Source organism: Spea bombifrons, chromosome 3, assembly GCF_027358695.1.
Source record: "Spea bombifrons isolate aSpeBom1 chromosome 3, aSpeBom1.2.pri, whole genome shotgun sequence".
Taxonomy (NCBI): Eukaryota; Metazoa; Chordata; class Amphibia; order Anura; family Pelobatidae; genus Spea; species Spea bombifrons.
Genome location: NC_071089.1, coordinates 22996720 through 23011578, shown reverse-complemented (window position 1 = coordinate 23011578; position 14859 = coordinate 22996720). Strand labels below are relative to the sequence as shown.

At 33.4% G+C, this 14859-nt stretch overlaps 1 protein-coding gene across 1 annotated transcript in view; it reads left to right on the top strand.

The window, feature by feature from the left end:
- CCDC85A (coiled-coil domain containing 85A) overlaps positions 1-13081 on the top strand; it is a 79452-nt gene extending 66371 nt beyond the window's left edge. The window contains exon 3 of the mRNA XM_053459456.1: positions 12460-13081. Within this exon, the coding sequence (XP_053315431.1) occupies positions 12460-12509 (50 nt within the window). The 3' untranslated portion in view covers positions 12510-13081. The remainder of the gene's footprint in view (positions 1-12459) is intronic.
- The last annotated feature ends 1778 nt before the right edge of the window (positions 13082-14859 follow it).

The following is a 14859-nucleotide window of genomic DNA, read 5'->3' as shown; positions in this document are numbered from 1 at the left end:
ACTATGAAACCTAAACAGAAATAAACACAATGTATTATAGGATAATAAACATATGTCTTGATTACGTACATTGTTTGTGTTTTTATTCATTTAACTTAACCCCTTAATGACAAAGCCTGTACATGTACAGGCTCAAAATGCATGGTTTTCAATGGGTTTAGGGACCGCCCATTGTCCTTAAGGGGTTAAGAAAATGTCTGTTTCTGTTAGAAAAAAAAAACATTCAAATGGACTGATGTTTTATATCGATCAAGGCTGTAACTCTAAAGCAAGGAGAGCCACAAACCATCTTACTCCCTTGTGTGGAACATATAACCTTTAAGCAGTCTGTTACAGCTTTCTATGAGTCCTGTTGAAAAAACCACAAGGGGATTTCGAAATGAAATGTGTTTTCCATTGAAAGTCACACAGATGTGTTTAGAAAATGTGTGTCAGCCTCTATAACTGAGTGCTAATGTTTTTTTATTACAGAGCTGTTAACATGATATTACTACTGGCAGAGAGGTAATTCACCAGGAAAGTCCCAAGTCACAGCCAAATTATGTGTTGTAGTGTTATTTACTAAATGATTGCATCTGTCTGTATTTAACATTGTGAAAAATCTAATGTCTGAACAATTACCATAAACAATTACAAAAACCACCAAACAATGTAAAATAAAATGCATCAAACTGAATGAATTTTACTGAAGTGAGGGAATGATTTTGCAATTCTTATTTGCATTCATAATTACCCTTTAACCCACACTGTATAATTACTTGACCTTGTTCTAATCTATTTCACATAAAACTGGAACCAAACGTGGACACTAGAAAGTGCTTTGCTTCATAAATAATGGCAGGTGTCAGCTACAAAATAGTAAAAGTAAACATAGTGGTTGACAATTCATGCAATCACACCACCTACCTTTCACCACATTAATGCCAATCCTTTATTCTTTTCTTAGAATTCAAGAATTTCCTTAAATTAATTGTATGAATGATATTTAAATCCCGCTTTAAATCAAACAATGTTTTCTTTAACTAACAACCCGATATTACTTCAGTCCTTCATTACTTCAAATGTGGTGGGATTTTTCTATGTTTCCTAAGTGCTCATGCGGCTGTTTTTTCTCGTTCCTCTTATATATTCTTTCGTATCTTTCTCTTTCATTTACTAGTTCCTTGCCACATGGTCATAGTGTGACTGACAGAGATAGCATTTGCATAGTGTCTTCACATAGCGCTTGCCGGGACATAGACCACCATCCATTCAGATAAGAATCTATTGCTATTCTTTAAGAGTGTTAAATTAATTCAGAATCTGAACTAAAAATAGAAAATTAGTTTGTTCTGTGCATTTCTGTTGAGAATAAAAATATAATCAATAAAAAGTAAAAAGACTCACCGAAAGAACCTTAGCGAAATTGTACATGCGTATGTAGATTCTAATAAGGAAACATACTGCTTTCAAATTTAAAATTGTAATTTAAATTATCTTGACCCTTGTACTGCCCATACCCTTCCCTATTTCCCAAACCCGAAATAAAAGACAGACACCAGCAGGATTGGATTTAGAAAAGGCCGAGACATTTATTTAACAAATGTCTCGACATAACTTTATTTAACATCTTATAAATTATTGTAAAAAACACTTTAATAAAAACTTCTGAATAAATACTATACAGTCTTCTGTACACTTGTGTACAAACAATCAGCTGAGGGTTCCCAACCTAAACACAGACAATGTCACACTACCCCTTCCGCCAGGATACCACAATCGTCCAAACAACCGCGGGTCGGATAGGGGAGCTCCACCTTAAGTTTTTGCTTAACCCTGTACAGGGAGGGCATTAACTCTAACCTCTAACCAAAACAATCAACTCGCCACTCCCATTATCCTTCAAACTTCTCCAGGGAACTCCTCCGCCATCAGCAAAGAAAATGGATCCTGCAAAAAAAAGCAGAAAAAAGAGGGAAAGGGGGAAAGAAAAACACCAACCAACATGGAAACACATAGCCAAAAAACAAAAGGGGAGGGCGGGTGGGAAACTGCTCCTCTGGTGTTTAGTAATTGCCCCTTGCACGTGTGCTTAGAGGGGCTTTATAGCCCTGTTCCCTTCCCCCTACAGTCACGTTCCTTGTGACTTCCTCCCTCGTTCCCTGTGCATTCTCTCCTCGTGTTAACTTTGCTGGGTTAACCCTTTCCTGCCCTAATACCATGTGCACTGTCCTGTAGTGCTGGCAGGGTCATGTTCCCCCTTACGCCTATGACTCCAGGATTTCTTTACCTGTCTGAATCTATGGACAGTGTTCATATATATTGCAGGCATGCAGGCAAATAGCACCTTTGGTTCAGATAAAATTGTATTCTCAGACTACCTGTATATCTTTATATTTCTTCTTTCCATACTGTTTTTTGTGTATCAGTATTTCTTTTTATTGTATACAATGCCAGCCATTACATTTTGTTTCCTCTCTTGGTTATTTACTGTAGTGTGAGACTTGAAGCAGCTAGTGCTTAATCAGAGAAATTCTGCTATCCTAAGGGTGAAGACGTTAAAGGATTTTTTTCCATAATAAGGCTTATGGTGCTGATTCTAGAGTTTCTAACAACTAGCATTAAAAATTGTGAGGCAGAGGTAATGATACTAATATTTCATATAAAAGAGAAGAAAGTGTCAGTCCCTGAAGGAATCTATTAATTTCAAAAAAATTTAAATTCATAAGAAAAGTTTGTTTTGCTTTCTGAAAAGTACTTTGAATAAAAATGAATATGTTGTATGAAACCTTATGTTAAGTTCAGAATACAAATATATAGTTGGAAGCAAGCAGCAACCTTAAGTGAAGCCATACATTATGAAGATTATTAAAAAAAATTAGAACTGCAAAATATTGCTCCAAAATGGGAAAAAACTCATACTATTAGGTAGTCTCCCCAGGGCCGGCCCAAGGCAAAATTTTAAAATGCCGCCCCCGCCCCTTATCTAACCTTCCTCTCCCTCCGTACCTAGAGTTCTGGTACAAAATTATAGTGGTGATAAAGCAGAAAAATGTCTAGGGGGAGTACAAGCAAAATGGTGGAGTGCGATTAAAAAATGGATTTTTAGTTTTATAGTGGGTGAATGATGGACAGTGCAATGAATAATTTGTTTACCCTTCACTCCTTGGCTAGGAGTTCAGGGGAATTGAGTTAAAAGGTTGTAAATATACAACTACTTTCTATTGCCATGTGCTGGATTCTACTACTTTGAATGTTACCATCAATGTACTTCTTAATAAACTAAGGGTGCAATAACATCTTGTAATTATCTCCAATATTGGTGGGACTTTCCTTATATAATTATTAAAATATATTAAATACTTTTTCTAAGAAGGTTTGACTCAATCTGCTGTTCCTCACGATATCTTTATTATGCACTGGAGTCATATGCCCTTGTGTTTTATTAAAATTGTAACATTCAAAAACTGAATTGAGATTCTGCATATAGCTGCTTACCAGACCAGCACTAAAGGAACTACCATTCTAACACAGTGCATGGGTCGCCTGGGAAGCAAGACTTCTTTGATTTGGGGACTGTCATAGGCAATTCGGGACACGTGATCACGCACATTTCAGCACATTTCAGCTTCCTGCCTGGTCAGCATCTGAGAGAATCTTGCCTGGGTTATGTGCCAGAGCGCTGTTATTTTAATCTTAATAATCTGAATGATATATGTATGATAAAAATGTTAAGACTGCACATGCAAGGCTCATGCTCCCCATAGGGACTTGTTAGTATAAAACCTCCAGTAATACCACCTGATAATGAATCTACCAGAAGCATCACTTGCATAAAATGAAATCGAATTATTATATAAAAGATAGTGGATTGTTTATATTAACAAGAATTTACATTATCTAGATAATCAGCGATGGCACTGTTGAGGAATATAATTAGGCTCCCCAATTAAAACAATGCTCTAAACTGAATATTTGTGGTAAACATTGCTTTTTATATTTATCTGTACATTTTACATTTATGATTTACATAGTCCTTAAAACTGAATTGTTCCTGTTACCATACATTAGACGTGTGCATTATGATTAATACAAATTTCAATTTGAATGAAATTTACCAATTTTGTCAATTCGTACAAATCTCCAAAAACGAGATGGGACTCCCAATTAAGTAAATGAAAACGAAGCAAAAAGCTCAGAATATTCCTTTGAATTTCACTGGTTCTTTCACTCTCTCACCCACTCTTTCTCACACTCTCTCTTAAGGTCTCCCCACCTCTTCCATGTCTCTGTCTCTTTGCCCCCCCAAATAATTTTTTGGCTCGTTTTTCACCTATTCCTTTTCAGGCAAGAAATTTCATTCCATACCCATTCGGTTCATCTGAAAACTCTCCTGCTCTCTAAGTGTTTCCCTACCTTCTCTGCCAACCACTTCTGCTGTTGCCGACCACTTCTGAATTTTCTTCTTCTTCTTCTATCTTTTATTGTCTCTCTTCTTCCCATTGGAGGATTGGGGAGAGGATGTCACTGGACATGCTGTCATATTGCCCTTAGTTCAAGTGAGGCAAAATGACGGCCCTTTGGTGACATCATCTCCCTGATTGAGTACTGAGTAGAGGACGTCACCGCAAGCACTGCCATTTTGGCGGAAGTTCCCACAGGACTATATCTGTGGAGATTCAGATGAAGATTGAAGAAAGAAGAGAAGTAATAAGGCAGAAGATGATGTAGAAGTGGTTGGCAGAGAATACAAGGAAACTCACAACGAGTGAGTGTGAGAGAGTGAGACAGTGTGAGTAAATGTGGGCTTACACATTTTGGATGAAAATTCTGAGCTATTTCCTTTGTTTTTGTCTGAATTGTGAGGGATCTGGCCTTGTTTTCAGGGCTTTGTACAAATCAAATCAAAATTCTGCAATTTGCAATTTCTGTAAATCTGAATTCTCAAGCCTAGTAGGTAGCTAATACATCTTTACTGTTCTCACTGTAAAGAACCATCTTTGTGGCTTTAGGCAGTAGATTTCTTTTAATTCTGAATGGAAGGCATAGTACATAAGGTTGAAAAAAGACCTAAGTCCATCAAGTTCAACCCTTCTACCTAACCTTCCTACTCTTGATCCAAAAGACCTCTTGTTCTTTGTACAATGCTATTAACATACATGTCACCAAACTGCAGCATGTATTCTTCCTGTATATTTGTATAATGTTATTAGTTATTTATTCTGGAGTCCACTTCTGCACTTTTTCAAGTTGTATATTGGCTTCCCTCTCAAAATTTGTGACTCAAACTTCGCAAAATGTTTGAAAAAAGACAGGTGATTTTGAATAATTAAATTGCCAACCTGCAGAATAGGGATGGTTCTGGAGAACCTGAACAGAGGCAGGGTTAAAGATATTTCCAAGCTCTCCTGCTGGAGATTTTATTTAAAACCAGGCCCATCCATGCATGACCACACTGGCAGAATTCAACTGAATATCAGAGAGCCGCACTGTACGCGTAGACGTTATCTCCAGGAACTGCAAGCCAGGGCAGGAATAGTAAATAAAATAGACAAGGGTATCTGTATGTGCATTATATACAGGTGATGGTATTACAGCATCAACTGTAATGAACAACATGTTGGCAGGGTCAACACTCCATTTAATTGGGATGATGCCATGCCCCATTGGAATATGTGGGGTACATTAGTCCCACCCATGCTCCACCTTATATTGCTTATGCCACCCCCCTTGGGCAGGGCTAGTATTTGACTCCCCCTGAAAACATTCTATGGACAGCCATGCCCAGAATTTTACTGCTCTGCGTGACATTGAAAATGGCTGTTAAATTTATTTTGTGAAATTATTCCCACATCATTCTCATTTAATGATTTCCCTGATGCAATTTAAGGTATAATTTGCACATTTACAGTTTTGCCAAAATCCTTAACTTTTCTTTTTTCAATATTCAATCCCATCTGCCATCTGTTCCCATAGTTTGGCTAAATTCCCTTGCTGAGTAATAACATCCAGTCCACACTACAGGACCATACCTAATTTAAGGTAATCTGCAAGCAAGCACTGACATTTTTAAATGCTTTATTAGAAATTATCATACCAATTTGTGTATAAAATGATTGTACATTTACACTTAAATACATATTTCAGTAAATTACATTATAATATATATATATTTATATTTATAAATATAAAATTCTCACATCGTTCAAATGCCAACTTTCTCTCCTCCTTCAGCAAGTATTAACTTTTTTACTCTGAAAACAAAGGTACCATATTTTATAATATAGATCTAAATAATCAGAATTATTTATATAGTACCATTTTTCCATATAGGCTTGAAACTCCACCTTAACCATAATTTCAAAAGTCACAACAAATTTGTGTAATAAGATTACGATTACTTATGGTATAGTTGGATAAACCTATCTAGAAAAGTGCCAGTCCCGCATCTGGTTGGATGGTTTGATCTGATTAATTAGATAATACCGCAAAGACATATTCCCACTGAAATTGTCATACTCCCACCATACATCCAAATCATTTTTTTACATCTCCAACAATGAAGATCACTGCTGGGACATATATTTTTTATTTTGATAGAAATCTTTTACCACCTATATTGAAGTTTGTAAGAACGTTCTAGTAGATTTGTTTGATGTATGGCAGCGCTGGTGATGTTAATTGCATTAAGCCATTACATTTCTTTAATAGACAAGCAGAAATCTTTCTGCCATCTTTCTATTGGAAGTCATCGCTTTTAACTATATTAAAGACTTTTTTCCCCTAGTTTATTTTCCATTGCCTTGAGAAACCTTGGCGATTCTTGTTCAAGATGTTTTTTCTATATATTTTTTTTATTCATAGGTCTTTTTATATTTATTTTAATTGGAGGTTATAGCAAGTGGTCATATCAGAGAATGCCACATTATAAATATAAATTAATTGGTTTACAAAATGTTATCCCCTTTTCTTGCCAGTTTTTAAATTAATATCTGAAATTTTTCAAAGTTATCTAGTGGTATTTGTAATGGAATATCATATGCTGACATGTAGTTTTTTTAATCAGATTATTAAATTTTTTGAGATTGGCGTACCTTCTAAATAATACAATTATAACTTTTGCAATCTATAGTATCAATTTCCAAAGTAAACCACATGGGCCAACATTGCTGCTTTATGAGTTTTTATCACGGGATTCCTTGGATTCCTATACCTACTTGATTATACCCTCTGGAGAGGATATTACAAGTGACTCCTGGGTGTTAACCTGCCCCTATAAATCTTTTTAGAAATTCTACCAGAATATTGTTTCTAACTCTCATTTGGTATTGATCTAAATATGAATATATTTCTCCAATCATTTAATAAAGTTGTATAATGGTAGATAATTAATCTATATCATGTTTTCTACATGAAAAGAAAAATCAATACCCAAATAATTTATAGGATCCTCTGTCCAACAAATCTTTTTGTAAAATAGTTTTCTTTGAATTATTTATTTGTTAAGGCCTGACATTTTTCTGTATTGAGTTTATAGTATGATGATACTGACAAAATGTCTCAATTTCTTTTATTACATCTTTCAAATATAAGGCCACTTCACTCAAAATGACAATAACATAATCCACAAAGATGGATATTTTCTATTCAGTATTCATACCTTCCATTTTACTCTTTCTTATTCTTTGGGCTAGAGGTTTGAGAGATAACAAATATAAGGTAGATAGTAGGCAACTCTGCTGGGTGCCATTATAACTTTCAAACCAAGGAGATGCGATACCTGATCCAATGATTTTTGTACTTTGTGATTTGTATAATGTCCAGATGGCATCCAAAAAAGGACCTAGTATACCAAAGCATTGTAAAGTTTCTTTTAGGTAGGTTCAGCTTTTTTGGTGTCCAATGATAGGGTAAGCATGGGCTTATTCTGAGCTCTTGTCATATACATAATGTTTAATATTTTCCTGATATCACTTGCAAATCTTTGAGTTATGAAACTTGATTGGTCAACATGCACCATCTTAAAAAGAACTTGTTTTAATCTGCTAGCCAGAATTGATGACTACATTTTTGTATCAACATTTATTAGTGGTATTAGTCTTTAGTTTTGGTTAGCACTTTATCTTTGTCTGCTTTCAAAATAGAACTTATATTGGACATTAACATATATATCTACATTTTATTCTCTCTTATTGGATTAAATGGATCTAGCAAATGTGTGGACAATGTAGTTTTAAATGTTTTATAGTAAAGACTAGGAAATATGTCTGGACCAGGTGCCTTTTCTTCTTTAGATGTTGTATAGTTTTAATAATCTCTAATGAAGTAATTGGATCATTTAAATTGACCAAATTTGAACCATTTGTGTCTACTTTTGGTATCCTTAGTTCTTCTTAATCTTATTTCTTTCTTCCTCCTTCTATTTTTCTCGATTGTTACTTAGATTATAAATTTGCCTATGGAATTTTGAAAATATGTTTTCTATTTTTGCTGAGGGAGAGCATAGTCTCTCACTGCCCCTGCTCTACAATTGTATTGATTATATTTGTTGCTTTTTATTTTTTTAATCTGATATTTGTTTGTCAGATTTATTTCCCTTATACCAGATCTGCTTAAAAAACAGATTTTTCTTGCTATATATAACTATTTATTCTTGCTATTACTCTTATTTTTACTGTTCTTTGATATTTAGAATCTTTTTGAAAATAGTTCTTTTGGTGTTTTATTATATATTTTACATGCAGTTGTTGGTATTTCAGGCCTGACTTTTTTTTTCTATTTTTCAATTTATACATTAAAGTGCATATGATAGCTTTGCTATCCCTTAAATAAACACATTAAATAGAAGTGGACCTAGGACACAACCTACCACTTTTGTCCAATTCTATCATTTTTAATTAACAACTTTCTGAATTGTATCATCAAGCCAGTTTTCAACCCAAGCAATATTTCTTATGCATATCCATTTCTAAACTAATTACTTAATGGTACAGTGCCAAGTATTCACCACCAGTGCTTGATGTGCCAGGGAACCACGAAGAAACAGCCTTTCTGTGTCAGCAATTGTAAAGTACATCCAATAAACCAATAATGCTAAATTTACACCTTTGTGGAAGGCAGCCCACCAAAACCTACATTATATTAAAGCTGCAAAAACATTAATATCCTTACATTGATTATCATCACATGTAACCTCTTTTTAGTGGGTAAAGAAAAGTGGAGAATGAAGGACCTGATTTATACAACCAGAGGTGAAGGACACTGCGTGGCAATTTGAAGGCTTGGCTAGTCCAAATATCTGATTGCCAATCTCTACAAACAACTACCTGGGCTACAGTCTATGATGAGGCCTTGCACTTACAAATGGGGATCATTCTGCCATCAGCCACAATGAATAGGATATTATGAGATGAACAAAAACTATATTTCAGTACAGATGCACTGTCATTATTATGGTACCTTTTTTTCATTAATACTGCACTTTATAATTTGACAGCTCCGAGAAAATACTTGACATGACCCTCCTCCCCACACCACCGCACATGTGGTAAAAAAATTTAAATGGAAATTAAATGAAAATAAAATGTAAAAAAAAGATCTGAGTTGAGTTCTGTTTCTAAGGTATTTTGTCAGTTGTTATAAAATATGTATGAAAAAACATGGGAACTGCATGAATGAATGTGTTCTGCTTCCATTAAATCGGTAAAGATTACAAAAAAGCTTTAAAAATATTATGTTCACAGTGAAAGTTTAGATATAAAAAAAAACATTAGACCCTAAGATATTTTATGTTTATAAGATGTTTTGTGCTACATATGTTATTGCATGCCACAAATCCTTTGTATTTTGTATTTCATACTAGTAGGTTGATCTAAAGGGGCATTTTCTGGAACATCAAGAAATGAAACAGGATAATAACCACAAATCCTGAGCAAAATTTGAGCAGACGTTTAGGTATATACTAGAGAAAAAGATTTTTAATCCATGGCAGAAGAAAAAAGTTGCTTGATATTCTGTGTAGGTGAGATGTAGTTTTGATTTTTTAAACTAGATACTACATGGCTAAAAGGTTTTTTTTAAGTAGGATATTTACCATTTTTTTACGCAGGTTATATTTCATATGCCTATGTTTTATGTGTATATATATATATATATATATATATATATATATATATATATATATATTATATCATGAAACTTGGATCTGTCTAGTTTTACCTAATTATAATACAAACATTCTTTTTTGTCAATTGGGATATTGTGGACTACAACATACACACAACAAAATGTTTTTGGGTTTTTTTCCTGCAAAAACATACATATATTAATTTCCACGAAGGAAGCTTGTTTTTCTCTAGAGGCTGCTTTGCTTTGTTTTTTTTTTTTTGGTGGAAAAATGTAGAAAATTAAATCATTATGAATTTCCTAAATTTACTTCCATATTGTGAAGTAATGTATCAAAATACAAGATGCTGAGTGAAACGTGTTGTCATAATGTTGTGATTAAACAAACAAAAATATGGTAAACTGTTATTATAATATTCATTACATTTACACTGCTGCATAGAAGTATAATTTTTCTCATGTCATTTGAAACATACATCTAGAACAAATCCTACTTTTGGCATACATTTTGTCCACTCATTTATACTCAAAAAAGCTTGTCAATGTAGGATTTTTGTTCAGTGTGTACTAAAATACAATCATTGTGTTACAGTCAAAATATCATCTTCTTCAGAAAACAAGCAACATGAAAGAACTGTAGTTTCTTTAACATAAGGCACACACATTCACACTATTGTTTTTTTTATTTTTATGTACTGACATTTCTTTTTTAAAGTGTGATATAAAGAAATATAATGGTGAGTCAGTATGTGCAGGGTAAGCCTACGTATGGGAGGATTTGTATATTATTGAAGAAGAACCTTGAAAAGCACTTATCATCTCTCTTTGTTCATAAAATGTCAAATACATTAGTTGCATTAAATATTTAAAAAAAACTATAAACATTATTTAGCAGAATTCAGCCAAGTGAGTAAAATACCAAAATAATTAATGTTGTATTTAAACTTAACATGTTTAGTAGCAAGAATTTTCTCAAGCTTGATGGACTTGTGTCTTCTTTCAGCCTATATTTATATAATGTATACTTAATCCCATCATTAAAGACGAAGCGTCACATTCCAGATTATATCCAGTTCATTACCTTGTTTCGTTTTCATGATGTATTTATATTAGAATTCACTGTTATTTTGTATGTGAAATGGGTCATCCTTTTGCTTTGATGCATTTTAAATCAGTGTCTTGCTCTAAGATATGTTTGATATTAATTTTACTGATCCACTGCATGATTGCAAAACATTTGGAATTAACAGTAAATTGTAAATAATAAATAATATTCAGTGGAATTTATTGAAATTGATATTGGTGGTTGCCAGAGCTGGAAAATATAAATCAGGGAACAATGTAAAGCTGAGCACTCAAAAATAATAACACAGGTTAGCAGGTAGTTTGATGGATTATATTATGGTTTTATCTCAGATGTGACAGTCTCCCTTAAAATGTTCAGTTACTGGAAAAAAAGAGTAAAATCACTATAATATCGAAATATGTATGTATATGTATTATACTAGTGGTCTATTTTCCTTGGGTGCTTTTATTATGTATTAGGAGTCAACGGTGAGAGGGATTAAGACAAAAGGTGGCTTTAATGTAGCGAAATTCACATGGAGAAATCACTGGTCTGTAGATCTTGAAGGTGGAGGGAAACATATTTCTTTATGAATGCAAGTTGTAGGGTATTAAGAGATGTTTAATGCTTTTTTGAACAAGTGGATCTTAGTTTTTTTTTTAGGCAAGAATGAGAGAACAGGGATTTTAACCCCTTAAGGACAATGGGCGGTCCCTAAACCCATTGAAAACAATGCATTTTGAGCCCGTACGGGCTTTGTCATTAAGGGGTTAAGAGAATAGACGTAGGACGGTATAGATAAGGTTTGTGGAAAAATGCAGTGGGATTGTATGGATAGTATTGAGAGTTGAAAGCAGAGATATATTATGGTGTTTTTAAGGGCTCTGCAAGTAATATAAGTGCCTCTTTTATGTTTATTAACACATGTTGTATTATCTTTAATGATGTACCTTACCTTAGCAAAAACCTGAAAATCATTTTTTTTTCATGTATCAGCGTCTGGTATCTGGTTATATATATATATAAATCATATAAAATTCTTAGAGTTGTAAATATCATTTTAAAAATATCCAGTCTTAATTATTAATTTAGAGCAAAATGGAGATATAGCAATGCCCCTGTTTAATGTACACAAATGCCCCCACCTTAGATTTTAGTGAATTCATTTGCATATTAATTTATGATAATTAAAACTGTGCTAACATTTTCTTCTCTCTCTCTCTCTCTCTCTCTCTCTCTCTTTCTTTCTTTCTTTCCTTCCTTCTCTCCCTCTTTCTCTCTCTCTCTAGGCTGTGTGGAGGAAACTTGGAGATGCTGCAGGTTCATGTCCTGGAATTAGACATTTGTCTGGGAAACAGTACAAGGGGCCAATTTGATTGCAGACACATATTGCCTGAGCCCTTCTGATGAGATGATTTTATCACACATATGAAGCCCTTGACATGGGGCCTTCTGAACGCATCACTGGATAAATTGATTTATTTAAAAAGGCACAAATAATTTAATACAGTATTTCAAGCTGCAATGATACCATTTGAGGAGAAATGCACACATTAGTCTAAAGCACATATAAAATATATTTTTATGATTGCATTGCTATTTGAGGCCAAACAATAAACACATTTCATTTAAAATGAAAATCATTTTCCAGTATACCTTCCTGAAATGTGGAAATGTTCTAAAAGTCTTTACCTATTAGATATAATATCAAAGAATAAAAGCAAACAGTAACTGGTTATTTCTTGAGTATGAAATACATACCAAGTTGGATATTTTAATTTATTTTTCACATTTATCAGTAATATCAGTATTGTAAGAGGTGGCATGGGACTATTTCCTGTAATGTTAAACACAGTGAATAACCTGCATATTATATAATTAAAATGTTTTCAAACTGTAACTAAAAAAAAACCCCTTCCTTTGCCCTATCAGTTTAGACATTCTTACAGTGGTGCTTCTTATTGTGATGTTAGCATAGCCTAGTGCTCAGGCTTTTACCAGATAATGTATTACCTAATTTGTTGTATTTTGAGGTGCTAAAAGAATATAGTTTCCTTTCAGGGAGTGTAGCAAGCATAACATAAAACATATTTATTTCGAAAATTAACAAGGATTTTTTGATATTATTTACATACTTTAAGAGGACAAAATTGGGACCACTCTCGACTTTAAGCAAACATTAAGCTTTATTTCAATTAAAACAAAAAATGTAATTGTTACTTTTTTGGACAGCCTTTCCAGTTTTATATATTTTCCTGATTATTATAAGCTTTACAGAATTGCACTGCATTGAAATGAATAAAGCTTTTCTTGCATATCATGTGTTAACATTATGAAAGCATGTCCTTCCATTACTGAAATGCTAGACGCTCCTTATTAGATTGCCTGAGTATTGACCAAGAGGTGCCATAGATGCGTGTAGTTGGATTTCTTCATATGTGAAAAATGTTAGGTTGTGTGTACTTAAATGCTTCAATAGATGTGTGATGTATTTAAAATGCTACAATAGTTACTTGTACAAATGTGCAACAGGCTTGTTACAAAACATAGTTACTTATTTTTCCACTGTATTACGCAATAGGAATGCAACAATCTTCTATATTTTTCATATGTTAACGGGTGACTTAAACAAAATATATTTGACACACATTTTAACCTTATTTAAATGCATATGACAATTTAGCGCATGATATCTGCTTTGAACTTTGGCACAATGGTTGTACATATAATTAGCTTATACGTTCTTCTTGTTTAGTTCACAAAATACCAGGACAGAATATAGCAACATGCAATGGCAATTGATTTTGTGTGAAAGGCTTTTTTATATATTATGTTGTATTTCACTATTATAACAGTAACCATTGCACTCCACATGAGAGGTTTTTAGAAAATGCATTGTATCTTTGTTTATCAAGGCACAGGACTAGAAACAAATATGGATGGAAACCAAAATCTGATTTAAGCTTCCTTAGGTCTTACAACATTTAATAGGCATAATAACAGGGAATATCTTGCAATAATGCACAAAAAGGACTGTAATGAGTTAAAGGAGCTGGGTAATATTATATATTAAATAAATATTCAGGTGCACTAGTTGGAGGCTGAAAATTCCCTTTGCATCTTATATTTTACCAATAACTGACAAAATAATATTTCTATTTTAATATGGACATTTTGTAAAGTAATCCTTCATTAAATTTACAAAACTGCAAAGATTCCAAAGCACCTAAACATTTCCAGCCAAAGACATGTGCATAAGGATACATATGATATGTCAATTTTTAATTCCTTACCCAATGTAACATGGGCTCCTTCACTTACATACCCCTTTGACTTTACATAGAGCTTTGGGTGTAGCCAAAGGATATAAATCTGTGGTCCACTGGGTTTTACTCACATATACAGCGGTATTGATTTTCTTAGATTTATTCAATGCAGGCTAGGGACAGCTCTGACCCATGTAGGTAAATATGTGAGTATGGAATTTTGGCCCCAAAGAAGAATGCAGATTAATGTAAAATATTTAACTTTTGTTCTCCTTTTTTATTCTTCTTTCTAAAGTGTAAGCAGTACTCCTACCCTGCTCCTACATGTAATGGAGACATATGCTTAGTAGCATATCCAATTGTAATGTCAACAATTAAAGTATTATTGTTTTTTTTTATTATTACATAGTTATGTGTTTTATG